At 32.0% G+C, this 14,596-nt stretch overlaps 1 protein-coding gene across 4 annotated transcripts in view; it reads right to left on the reverse strand.

The window, feature by feature from the left end:
• LOC139512359 (A disintegrin and metalloproteinase with thrombospondin motifs 16-like) overlaps positions 1 to 14,596 on the reverse strand; it is a 44,367-nt gene that overhangs the window by 1,925 nt on the left and 27,846 nt on the right. For 2 of the 4 annotated variants that reach the window (XM_071299935.1, XM_071299936.1), the window contains exons 20-28: positions 13,904 to 14,033; positions 13,353 to 13,557; positions 12,272 to 12,428; positions 10,933 to 11,061; positions 9,383 to 9,526; positions 4,715 to 4,867; positions 3,680 to 3,838; positions 3,211 to 3,360; positions 585 to 707 (exon numbers count right to left, since the gene is read on the reverse strand). In XM_071299935.1, the coding sequence (XP_071156036.1) occupies positions 585 to 707; positions 3,211 to 3,360; positions 3,680 to 3,838; positions 4,715 to 4,867; positions 9,383 to 9,526; positions 10,933 to 11,061; positions 12,272 to 12,428; positions 13,353 to 13,557; positions 13,904 to 14,033 (1,350 nt within the window). The remainder of the gene's footprint in view (positions 1 to 584; positions 708 to 3,210; positions 3,361 to 3,679; positions 3,839 to 4,714; positions 4,868 to 9,382; positions 9,527 to 10,932; positions 11,062 to 12,271; positions 12,429 to 13,352; positions 13,558 to 13,903; positions 14,034 to 14,596) is intronic. The other 2 variants (XM_071299938.1, XM_071299937.1) reach the window with 1 other exon arrangement.

Genomic DNA, 14,596 nt, shown 5'->3' on the forward strand with positions numbered 1-14,596 from the left:
ATTATAATTATGAATATTCAAATATACTGAATACAAATATATGTATTTATTAAATATTGATAGCACATGGGTTTGTTGTTATATTGGAAATATGTGTTCATGTTTACAATAATATTCAAATTATTTTAGCATTACAATAAGTCACCTTAACAAAGTTAAGAGTTTAAAGTTTCTTTGTATGATAGCACGGACTGGTCATTCGGGGTAAAAGTTTACATTGAAAATAAATTTTCATAGATTGACCATTCAAAGCTGTCTTAGTGCAGTAAAGTTTCCCCCTCCCTTCCCCCCTGTGAACATGTTTTGTATAAGTTTATAATTATTGTAAACACATTACGTTTTTTCTGCAGATCTTAAAAAGAACATTTTGTAAATATTGTTTTGTGATATGAAAGGTCCTATTTCATTATTTTTTATTGTAGATATGTTTGTAAGACATGTATGCTGCAGCTGTCTTAGTGTGCTGGCAAAGTGATTTGAGGACATAATTAGATAATAAAACTTTGCTGCACTCGTCTAGGACAAAACAACATCTGAAGGTCATATTCATTAAAAAATCTTATTTTCAACATGATATATCATACGTTTTCTTCTGGCTCCACAAAAACCACAAAAGTTCTGACAATTCTTTTTTGCCCAATCTCCATAGTCTGTACAGGCACTTTTCCCATAATCTGCACAATCTGTCAACTCGTCTTTACATGTTTCTACAAAGAAGGCACAGAATATGAGTATATGGATTTCTTAGAAATAAAAATGAATTGAAACATTTATATCAAAACAAAGCAAATGCAAAACCTGCCAACTCAGACAGGGAAAAAATAACCATTAATTTATCTGATCTATTCCTCCTAAAGATCTCAGATCCTTAAAACTACACACACTGTAGGATGTTGTTTACAAAAATTGACCCATCTTTTGTAAATTTGGAAAAATTACTGTTTCAAAGTCTGGAAAAAATTAAGTGCACAACATCAATATGTGTCGAATATTTCTCCTTAATTTCATGGTTCTAGATCTCAAGCTGTAGAAGGTGTTGGTAACACAATATTATGTACCATCATGTTCAAATATTGCTAAAACAAGAATGTGTCCAAAGTACACGGATGCCCCACTCGCACTATCCTTTTCCATGTTCCATGGACCGTGAAATTGTGTAATAATCTAATTTGGTATTAAAATTAGAAAGATTATACTATAGGGAACATATGTACTAAGTTTCAAGTTGATTGGACTTCAATTTTATCAAAAACTACCTTGACCAAAAACTTTAACCTGAAACTCCCACTTTCATTTTCTATGTTTAGTGGACCGTGAAATTGGGGTCAAAAGTCTAATTTGGCTTCAAAATTAAAAAGAATATATCATAAGCAACAAGTTTACTAAGTTTCAAGTTGATTGGACTTAAGCTTCACTAAAAACTACCTTGACCAAAAACTTTAACCTGAAACTCCCACTTTCATTTTCTATGTTCAGTGGACCGTGAAATTGGGGTCAAAAGTTTAATTTGGCTTTAAAATTAGAAAGATCATATCATAAGCAACAAGTCTACTAAGTTTCAAGTTGATTGGACTTCAGCTTCATCAAAAACTACCTTTACCAAAAACTTTAACCTGAACGGACGGACTCACAGACGGACGGAGCCACAGACCAGAAAACATAATGCCCCTCTACTATCGTAGGTGGGGCATAAAAATCATAATAGCAGGCCGTAACTTCTATATGTGTGCAATCTATCTGTGAAGTGATACCCATCTAACGGTAGGTTAAAATCAGTAAGAGTTGATTCAACAAAATATCCCTTGCCCAAATATTCATCATTATATACTTAGACTAAATAACATATGATTTTTTACTGTATGATAATAGCATTAAATTAATGTAAATTCAATATTTTTCAAATTGATGCTTAATGGGCTGATATGAAAAGTTTATCACATGCTACGACTGTTATTACATGTCTTTCCGTAACGTTATCGCATGGCATTCCAGTGATACTCTGCAAATTCCAGAAAATACACCTCAATGCTACGTTTTCAGTGAAATAAAAGTGTACAAAACAAATACTTGGATACTGGAGAGTATATTGTGTAAAATAATTTTCTTCTCTGTTGAGGCATATGATAGAAAAATTTCATATCGAATGTACTAAATTTTGGGTCCGACGTCCGTGAACTTTTTACTCTTTGCACTTCTATTTGGGAACCAAGTAAAAGGATCAATATATGAATCTGTTATTTTTCTCCATTGTTGAAGCATATGATAAATAAATTATAACGTGTCATTTTTCATATTGCATGTATTATCAGCCCTCGAACCATGCGGCTCTTGGGCTGATATTGAACCTAGGGCTGATAATACATGCGATATGAAAAATGCCATGTTATAATCTGATATTATCGCACTATGAGATAGTTTTAAATATTAGGCAACCCAGCCAAAAACTTCTAGACCTACCAGTAATTATACAATTCTATTTGAATGTATGAAACATTTATACTGGCCTATATGATTTAGATCTTATAAAGAGAAATATTAAGAAATAAACTGATACGTCATGTATGAGCAGACATTGTATATATATTCATTAGTTACAAATGGTGTACAATGTCTAGCATGGATAAGACTGGATAACTAGTGACATACAACTAAGAATTACAACAAACTTACCATCATAATTATAATATATATATATATGCTGACAACTATAAAGTATCAATAACTAGCAATGCTACTAACGAATCTAATTCCCCAACCTCATTATGTAAAAACGTATTTAAAAAATAATATTATTTTTTTTTGCGCTTGGACCCTAATTAAGGTATACATTTAATAATAAACATAGTGAACTGAACGGATCAGTTATCCAAACAAAAGACCCCTCCAAAAGAAATAATCATGGATGGGAAATAGAATTCAAAACAATAAAGCTTCTGTGACTTTGACCTTATACCCAGAATCTCTTCTAATATGGAATCAATCCTCCATGATCAGGAACACTTAAAAGTATGCATTAAAAATTGCCCTGAAAATGTTTTGAAGAGGTCATTCAAATTGCAATATCTAGGAAAATAGACAGCTCTATAAATTTGCATACATTATTTTATAAGGACAATAATAAGATATATAAATTCATAACTAGCTTAAGATACATTATGAGTTTTTTAAGATACAGATATATATTCGTTTATGAAGTTCATGCCATCTTACCCTCTGAACAAAAATGGCAGAATTTGGGACAATTAGTATGTGACCATCCTGCATACTGGGTACACACACTAGCCCCATATTCTGAACATTGTACTTTATCAGTACACGATACAGGGTCATCTACCTGTACTGTTGGAAGTGTGGTCGTTTCTGTTCAACATTGGAAAAAAAATAATAGATTTGAAAGTTTGGTAAAATGGGAATTAAAAAATTTAATAACATTAGCTCAGAATGAAAAGCATGTGAAAAGTGCTGCAAAGCTTGTGAACATACTATACTAAAACTAATTTTTAACGAAATTTGGAACATATTTTTAAACTTAAAACCATATTCAAATGTTGCATTAATTCTTTTAACTACGAAATTTTAAAAACTCATTTTATTTCAGAAAAAATATGTGCATTGTGATGTCACTAAACATTCTAAACACTCACTATGAAATGCAAATCTATCTAAATTTAACACCAACCTTTTTTGCTTAGACAAAAGTCACAATGTTTCTGACAATTTGTTTTTGCCCATTCTCCGTAAGCTGTACACACATCTGCTCCATAGTCGGCACAGTCTGAGATCTTGTCTGCACATGTTCCTGTTGACTGTGCTGCAGTTGTAAGCAGAGCCTGTGTTTCTGTTCAAGAAAATAAAAGTTTAGGTATTTGATGCCATTTTTTTAAGAATTATTTTATCAATGGTTCATGTATCCAAAATCAGTGTTTTAACAGTTACACAACATTTTGGTTAATTACAATTCCTTTTATCGCGCGTACGTCCCATAGCATCAATTGTCAATTGATGCAATGTAAGAAAGTGACGTTATCCAATCAAAATGAACATTACAAACGTTGTTGCATTAGAATTATATTTAACAGAGAGAAAACAAAAATTTTAATCTACTGTGGATTCATTTATTTTCGTGGGTACCAATTTTCGTGGATTATGGAAAACTTACATGTTCGTTGACATTTAACTTTGTGGTTTTGCTGAAGTCTGCATAAAAGCCTGTAGAAAATTGGTTATTTGTTGAACATTTAATTTCGTTGTTCACCTGTACTAACGAAAGCCACAAAAATTGGTATCCCAGGAACAATAATGAATCCACTGTAAATCTCTTCTGATGATTTTGTCATATAAAGTTTTCATAAAATAGTTTATTTTTTCACCACATTACACTGATTGTAAGCTTGGTTGTACTTTTTTAGATGCCCATCTTTAATTATGTACCAGAATGTTCTACTATAATGTAGGTAACCTGCAGAAAAGCTAAATACTCCAGAGTCAAAAGTTGGTAATATGAAAATAGTCTATTGTCACTTTTGACCAATGTTTTTTTTTCTCAGTTTTTCATACTTTCAACCGTGCCTTATAGATTGATATCCACTTGCTTTTCAAAAATGTCTTAAAGGTCCACTTCATAAGAAAATAAATCTGAACTGACATATAAGAATTACCCAACAATGCAACTAATCAAATGAAACTAAGCTATCAATTAAAATATCAATGTTACCTTTACAAAAGTCACAATGTTTCTGACAATTTTCTTTGGCCCAGGCCCCGTAAGCTGTACAAACATCGGCCCCATAATCAGCACAGTCAGTTATTGCATCTGTACATGTGCTTCTAGAAACAGTGGTTGCAGCACCTGCAACTGAGTTGGTATCTGAAAAATTCAAAGTGTTTTATGGTAAAAGTTGATGTTTGGTTATAACACTTTAACAGTAATGTAATGTTAAAAGTTTCTATTGAAATGAAATGCAATAACATTCTATGAAAGTTATAGAATAGTAACAGGGTATATATCTCCCAATTGATACGATATTCCCATGCTTGCATTTCCTATCATGATTTTCTTGATAGAGGGTTGTTGCTCACAAGGAAGCTATTAAACCAAGAGTTCCAAATGGTGAAGTTAAAATCATCCCTTCGTAAATTTTACGGACGCCCCAACGAGTTGGTTGACCGTTATGAAATAACCTTCTCACAAATGATATTGGATATTTTGTTCCTTACTTCGTAACTACAATCCCCTTCCCTTTCATGAATATGACCTACCGAATTAGACTATTTACCGGATTTGTTTATACATAAGCAACACGACGAGTGCCACATGTGGAGCAGGATCTGAGATCACCCCTAGTTTTTGGTGGGTTTTGTGTTGCTTATTCTTTAGTTTTTTATGTTGTGTCAAATGAACTATTGTTTGTCTTTTTGTCTTTTTCATTTTCAGCCATGGCATTGTCAGTTTATTTTCGATTTATGAGTTTGACTGTCCCTCTAGATCTGGTATCTGTCGTCCCTCTTTTTAAAAGGCTTACCCCAGGAGTAGATTAGCTTAGCCGTATTTGGCACAACTTTTTGGAATTTTGGGTCCTCAATGCTCTTCAACTTTGTATTTGTTTGGCTTTTTAACTATTTTGATCTGAGCGTCACTGATGAGTCTTATGTAGACGAAACGCGCGTCTGGCGTATAAAATTATAATCCTGGTACTTTTGATAACTATTTAAGGACAAAAAACCATTACCTATCCTTTAAATAAATCTATATGCAAATACCTGACTTTTACCTGTTGGTATTAGAACACAATATTGTTGAGGAACCATTTATTTTGCAAATTTTGTTCTTTTTTTTAGTAATGTAAACCAGGCAATATTCATGCTTTGGGCCAAAATAAAAAGATTGTATGTTTGCCCAAACGCGACCGATCCAAAATAAACCCGCCGACTCAAATTCTTTTTTTACGTTTTTTTGAAGAAATTTTTTTTTTCGGATTTTTTTTGGGTCCGCTCCGTCATCGTACAAAACTTAATGTTTGTCGTCTTTGCGTTTGAAAGTAACTGTGAATAAGATTTAAAGAAAGCGTATAAGAGACGCAGTTAATCGATATTCGAAGTTCTCTGTTTTATCTTCTGATTTAACGAACGTAAAGAAGTAAAATGTGTGAAGTGGCACAGTTTTTTTACGCTGTAGTTGTCTGTACTGCAAAACCCTTACCTATATGCTCAATGTTAATTTCATCGTGTTATCGAATATCTGATAAGAATATTCAGGTAGATTTGTTCAAAACCATGTGCAATCGAATATTTTCAATGTTATTCTGACAGGAAATGGATCTGGAAGTTGCAAATTTACAATCTTGCAAGAAGATTTTGTTTTTACTGAATAAAAAGGAATTATTGCTTGATAAATTGTTGTCTTTAATTATAATCTTCCTTTATCATGTAAATTAGATGCCCTTTTATTCAAATAGTTCAAATTTACAAGTCTCATTAGACAAGATCGGTACGTTGCTGTTTGGGAGAATTTGATAAAACTATAATTGCTCACAGAATCAGAAATATAATCTTAACTGAATGTAACTCCTTCTGAATAATTTATTGCAATATAAATATAAATCCCTTTTGACAAGAGAAATCTGACTTTTGTCAGAAATATTTTTTTCACATGTGCAAAAGTAAAAACATGTTATAGACGCCATATTGGATTTTTATACAAATTTGTGAGGAAGCCTCTAGAACCATGACCTAAAAATAAATAGTCTTCAGAAAACGTTAATTTTATGCAATTATATTTTATCAATAATGATTATTTTCAAAAATTTAAACTTGATTATTTAATGAAATAAAATCATAACAAATACGTTTTTAGTTTGGAGATTCTACAGAACATGCTTTGATCTATTTATAGCTAAATTAGTTTACCTGTGTGATAATGTAAAATATAATTTTTTTTTTTCAAAACATAAAAAAGACACAAACTAAGGGAGCTACCATTTGATTTTTATGGGGGGCTAGGATGAAAAATGTTGTCCTGCATTTTATTTTAGTTGTAATCTCTGTCCTGCCTTTTTATTTTTCACTCTATTCGGTCCTGCTTTTTTTTTTAATTAGTTTATCCTGACTTTTTTTACCTAAATTGTCATCCTGCCTTTTTTTTTTTGCAAAGTGTCTCATCCTGCCTTTTTTTTTACTCAAAACTCCTGTCCTGCCTATCTTTTTCAAATTTCATCCTAGCCCCCCCCATAAAAATCAAATGGTAGCTCCCTAAGGATGGTAGATAATAACTCATATAAATATTTTAGGACATTTAATCTATTTTAATAGAAATAGGATTTAAAAACTGCTAACAAATTTAAGCATTACATAACATGCATAATCAGCTGATATTTATTTTACACAAACATCGTGTTGATGGAACTGTTGAAAATCACTTCATAAATCCACCAGCCCTTTCACACAGTTAGCAATTGTCAGGGTTATAAACATCTCAGGATACAAATCATATAGTAGACTAATTTATTTATAGAGGTTTTAAATTCATGGCTTTTGGTTGTCTCTACAAACGTTTGACGGAAAAAAAAGATATACTGTTTTAAGATCTTTTAATATTTTCATGCAAAATCTGATTAAAAAAAAAAAAAGAATTTGCCTACCTACCTACCCACACCCAGTCATCATGGGTCGGGTTTGGGCAAACTGAAATATTTTTAATTGTGGCCTTGGTGTGTGTGTGTATGTCATTTGCTGACATAATTCCACCATTTTGAATTAACAATTTTAGGATATCATCATATATATGTTGAGTGATTGTTCTGTGCTTTTAAATATCATGTGGCAAGCATCATATACATCAATTTTCAATGCTGTACTGTTTTTAAAAGAAACCATGACTTTTAGATTTGAATTTGTTTGTATAATAAATATAAAGTTATGTCTGTTCATCAAATAAGATTTAATAAAACAAATTTCTTAATATTTTTTGTATAAAGTAGTATTAAACCTTGATTTCCCTTGCTAATTAAAATTCTTCTGAAGAGGCAGGGGACTTTTAAAAACTAAAATTTTCCTCCATGGAATACTAGTACTTAGTAAGACCAAGACAAATCCTTAAAACACATACAATTCAACAATTCAAACATGTTTGTTTAATCCATTTGAGATATATATATATATATATATATATATAAGTACGTCTGAGTCAGTGACAACTCTACAACAGATGTATCCATCGGATCGCCATCAATGATGGTGATACATGGCTGTGTACATAATGTATATACAACTCGTCTAAACATCAACCCAACAATGTTAGATCTGTAAATTTGCTTTCGCAAATTTTTGGTTCTTCCCTCGCCGGGATTCGAACCCATGCTACTGTGATATCGTGACACCAAATCGCCTGCACTGCAGCCGTTCCGCTAGACCACACGACCACCTGGGCTCTCAAATAAAGAGCTTTCGCTGGCCGTGTGTTACCTTTCCTCGTCAGTTTTAATCTAGCGGTGTACTACAGTACATGATATAGAAGGCATGAAGATGTTATATTTGTAGGATCCTTTACTATAGATAATTTAGCTGATCCGTAACAATAACATCTTCATGCCTTCTATATCATGTACTGTAGTACGCCGCTAGATTAAAACTGACGAGGAAAGGTAACACACGGCCAGCGAAAGCTCTTTATTTTAGAGCCCAGGTGGTCGTGTGGTCTAGCGGGACGGCTGCAGTGCAGGCGATTTGGTGTCACGATATCACAGTAGCATGGGTTCGAATCCCGGCGAGGGAAGAACCAAAAATTTGCGAAAGCAAATTTACAGATCTAACATTGTTGGGTTGATGTTTAGACGAGTTGTATATATATATATATATATTTACCATTGAACATTTGGGATTAGAAAAAAAAACCAATTAACACACCTTAGATGTGTTCTACAAGTTCTGCAGATGCAGGATAGTTGTCACAAACTAACTTTTACCCCTTATATACAAACCCACTTATCGCACATTTAAAGTTTGTTTTAACAGTTCTGTAAACTTTGAAATACTAAAAGAGTTCATAAGAACTGTTGATTTACACAAAACTACTGAACACACACTTTACAAGTATTGAAATTTACAGTGCTGTTCAGACTTATAAGGTTATCAAATTTTACCTTATGGATAAGAACACACTGCTTTTCTCATTAAGTTTCATGCTAGTTCTATTAACAATATCATGGATGTACTGTGTAACCTGCCTAATCCGACACACTGGGGGACCAGAAAAAAATGTCGGATAAGCAGGCTATTGGATTACTCTGGTTTATTCTGCAAGAATAGGCATATATTGGGACCATGAAAATGTGTCGGTTAAAGCAGGATGTTGGAATACTCTGTAGTATAAAAAATAAACCTTTACCTGAACAAACCTCCACTGGGCACAGATTACAAGTTTTCTGACAGTTCTGTTTGGCCCAATCAGCATATGCTGTACAGAGATCGTCAGCATATCCAGAACAATCAGATGAATCTTTACAATTCCCTGATTGGGAAGGCTTAAAATCTGAAACAGAATGTTGTCATCACTGGCAAAAGTTTACAAAACACTTTCCTATTCTTTTTGATACTTGAAGTATGGGGAACTACAATTCATTTCATTGTGTGACTTAATAATTCAGAAATTTTCCTGTGCATCTATTATTGTGATTTCTGAAGAATGGACATAAAAATCTATAAATCAATTAATGATATTTCAGTAAATGCTGCAGACATTAGTACTATCAATATTTTAATTGCAAATTTCTATTTTTTATCGACACCAGTATTCCATCAAAATGTTTGCAATAATAAAAACATCTCAAATAATTCCTAATTTATAGTATCATTAAGATTCTCTAATATCTTTAATCTGATCATTTAGACATTTTATTTCTTTTTTCTCTCAATGTTGCTAGCAACAGACAACTAAATTTGTGTTTATACCAGAATGACCTCAAATCCATTGAATTTAAAAGAAATTGCAAAGAAAAGCAGACAGGCCAGTTATGATAGCAGGATATTTCTTTGGCAGGGTGAAAAGTTCAAATTAAGAAGATTTTTGTTATATTTTCTATCAGCAGTAAATGAATATTGTGAAAGCCTTAACAATCCTGTTACATAAAGAATAAAATGTAACATGTGTGTATACTGCAAAGGTTTTATATTTACCGCTTCCAGAATCTATGTTGTTTCAAAATTGCCAGTAAACATTTTAGCTGGATATTTTGTGTGTGCATATGTTGAAATGAACATTATATCATTATATGACTAAATATGAAATGATTCTTCATTACTTGAAATGAGTAATGTGAACAAAAAAATCCACACTCAGTCTGTATTTTAAGTATTGTCGCAACAGAATTGATCTGCATAACTTAATTCAATACATAGAACAACTGAACAATTAAAATTCCTATCCATATGTCTATTTTTTTCTAATACATACACCAAGTAATATGAAAAAAGAGTTATGGACTGAGAAATACCCAGAGTAAGAAAAGAGATAGACAGACATCCAAACAAATGGATGCACAGACTTTGCAATATACATTTTTATTCTACCACAAACTCTACTAGTTGTAATATCATATCTTGAAGAGTAAATAAAGAAAGTTCAACTGGCAGAGTCTAATCAAAATAGACTTAGTGTCACAATTCAATAGAAAATCCATGTAAAATCTCTTTTTAGGTTCATATATCATCAAGAAAAATATGTCCAATTTACTTATGGACTATTTTGTGCAAACTCGAGCTTGATTGGTCACATGCAGAAATATGATTACTAGATATACAGCAGAATGCCTTGAGTGTGTAGGTAAAGGTAATATCTTTAGTTAGCTTGCTTGCTAGATGAACCTTGAAGTCATTATTAAGGTAGGTATACACACCCAAGGCATTCTACTGTATCAAGATGTGGTAAAGGTTACTTACTATTAGGATCTTTTACACAGAAACCACAGTACTCTTTACAATTAGTTTTAGACCACTGGTCATTAGTAGTACACACTTGTGACCCATAGTCTGGACAATCAGCTATCTTATCTGTACATGATGATCCACCTAAAGAGTTCAATTCATTATGACTATATATCTGCATCAAGTCTAACTTACAAACCATTGTCTTTTTTTCTTATAGAAAATCTAGTAAAAATAAATAACACTGATATCTTGTTTTGTACAGCTGGAAAGTTTTTATGATATTTTTTTTTTCGTGAGTTGTGACACAGGAGTTATTCCAACCTCTTTAGCTAACAAAAATATGAATTTAGATGTTCATATACAAACTGCTCAATAGATAAAACATTAAAACTTGATGAACTCTTAAGATTTCATGTAGTCTACAGAATTAAAATTCTATCTATAAACACCTTTAACCAAGAATTGATACTGAAATTCACACACATTTGTCTTTAAGATATTTTGCTGTCCTTTATCCAATGTACTTTGACATATTTTTTACAAATTATACAACATTAAACTTATTTTATATATAAAAATTCCATATATGAAAATGCATGACAGGGGGGACAGGACCTTATTCGGGACGTTTCGATTCTGTGTCTTTAAGCTCGGGATATCAGGATTGATCCTTTCGGTTTTCGGGAATTCTTTTTTTTGAATTTCGAGATGTTAGGATTCAAATTTCTTCAAATTACGGACCTAGGGATTTCCTGCTTTTAAGCCTGAGATTTCGGGATCAGAAACTCTCTGAACATCCAACCCCCCCCCCCCCTTCTCTCTCTGTGGATACCTTTATTTTGGCATTGTACAAGATCCTATTTTTCTTAACTGTTAATGATCGACATCTTTACACTAAATCCATTGGATGTTGGATGTGTACCGATTGATCTTTTAGTCTAAGATGCATGTTTTTTATATTAGTTATAATTGGCTTTGTACTAGCTTTCAGTAACTGTGAATTTACTCTTAGATCTGTACTTTGTGTCCTAAGTGTTTTTATTATTCTGATAAGTAGGCAAATTGGAAAATATAACAGAAGTGGTTTTCACTTAGCATAAACAGGTAAACTTTCATTGTTTAAAAGTTAAGTGTTGAACCCTGCACTCATAAATGATTATATTCTGACAGAATCTCCATTCCATTAGATGAGGGTTATGTTGATATGATTAGACGTTGCTCCAATAGCTGTTTGAAGACATCAGTTCAAAATGTTATTTCTTTGTCACACGTGCAACATGTATGAGTAAAAGTCAGTTTTACATCACAGAATGACAAGGGAGATCACCAAAATTTCTCAAAGCAGACTTACTTAGACTTGTGTCACATGGTTTTGCCATACACATTTCTTGTTCTCCTGGTTTCTGATTTGCTACACAATTACTGTCTGCTATTGGCTGACTGGAGTCATGTGATGCATAACATTTGACCTGTCTTGATTTTACACCTTTACTACATGTTTTTGAGCACTACAAAAGAAAATGTTGTTGAAAGAATCTACTTCTTTGGGTTCTAAGATGAAAATTATTTAATAGCATATTTCAGTCAAATAGGCATCAAAATTTTAAATTCAAATTAACTTAGTTTCAGTATAAATCAATAACCATCTTCATCAATTCCATTATATTTAATTAAAAAAAAAATCAAACTTCTTGAATGTATTTTTTTTAATAACTCTAAAATTGTCAATAAAGGAAAATGATTCATATTTTTAAAAACTATATATTTAAAAACAAATGAAAATGGATCTAATTAACTTAATTTTTTTTCTAAAATGTTTATTTACTCAAGACTTGAATGATTAGGACTAGGAATAGAATGAACTCTTGAGTTAATTATCATTTTAGAAAAAGTGATACACAAGTTAATTTGAGTTATTTCCCCTTTTCCGGTATTGATTTGTCTAATGGAATAACATGTAGATGTCATTAGGCTGCTTAACGACCAACGACACCTTCCTAAAATGCAATACAATAGGAAGGATATGAGAGTTGGTAAACCAGGATTTTAAAATTATTTGGATGCATTAAATATTCCAACACAAACAACAAAAAATTAAAGACAAGATTAGGTTCCTCCTTGCATATAGTTTTCTTTGTTTTGGACAGAAGGGTATTTCAATACAAATAAGAAAAACATTCATAACTAGACTTGAAGATGGAAGAAACTGTATTAAAGAGTAGATAAATAAATAATGGAATTTCTTTTTGCTATAAACTTGAGGATTTTTATATATATCATAAAGTTATTCCCCTTGTTAAAATTTGTATGTAAAGATCAGAATTAATGATAAGAATCCAACCTAAAAATAACCTTAACAGAAAGGTCTGGCCCAGAAAATCATGCATTTTATCATCTCTGAAATTTTCCGTAATCATATTAGGTAGACTTACACAAGACCAATCTGTAGCCTTCCATACCCCTGGACAAGGTGTTATATTACAGGATTTGGAAGTCTGTGGCTTTCTTTGTCCTCTACAATGACTTTCAGCTACAGGCGTGTGACTTCCATGTTGTAACACAGTACACTGAACTGTTCGATGTGTTATGCCACCTCCACATGTTCTTGAACAAGATTCCCAATTACCAACAGACCAACTGTTAATAGACATTTTATATTTACTATAGTTGGCATATTCTTTTAAAGTTTTTTCTTCTTCACAAATTTCATGTTTTGTAGTTGACTGATCAAGGTTATAAGAGGAGGGATTGGATCTTAAATAAAACCAAGTTTAACACCCCTCCCCAATCAGTGGCTATTTTTGTCATATCTGTATATTTTTTGTTACATAGAAAAATAGGTATGTGATGTTTTTTATTATTTATTAGAGTTTGACATATTATATAGACATCTATCTATTGTTGAAGGCTGTTTTTTGCTGACTTCTAGATGTCAATTTTGTAGATGTGTTGATGTTTTATGAAGGACTCAACTTCAACTTACCCAGGAGGACAAGGATTGCCATTACAAGCTTCTGGAGATTCAGAAGGCTTGCTGAATAAATTACAATGGAAGTCATCAGCTGGTTTGTTATTGTTAACCTGTACACAAGTTACCACTGGTATTGAATGCCCTGTAAATATAAAATACTAGGGTATGCAGTAGGAACGTATCAGTGTTTCATAACTATTTTTCGTTTAGATCCAGAATTACATTTTCTTATCTTTTCCATGCACAAAGAAGCACATTTTGAGTTAAGACATCTAATATTCAGTAAAATATTTGTGAAATTACAATACCTAGTTGAGGAGTTTCCATGGGAGATAACCAAGTTTTTTTTAAAGTCTTTTATATGATTTTAAGTTATCTCCCATGGATGTTTTAATTCAAATGATGTCTAATTCTTATGAATATAGAAGACTTTTAAAAGAAAAATGTTATAAAAGCTTAGATTATAGCAATTCAAAATTACTACCTTTCACTTTAAGCATGACAATTACAAGAAAATTTGTACATACAAATAATTGTTCACACATAAAATCAAATAGTTGTGGTATAATTACCATACCAAAACTATCCACAACCAACCAAAGGACGTTGATGTAAGTAACTTGCCATCACCAAAATGTCTTGATAGAATCTGTGTTACTGGTAAGAAGGGTGGTGTCTCAAGACAGGTTCAAAACATAACAGGAA

Source organism: Mytilus edulis, chromosome 2 (assembly GCF_963676685.1).
Source record: "Mytilus edulis chromosome 2, xbMytEdul2.2, whole genome shotgun sequence".
Classification (NCBI taxonomy): Eukaryota; Metazoa; Mollusca; class Bivalvia; order Mytilida; family Mytilidae; genus Mytilus; species Mytilus edulis.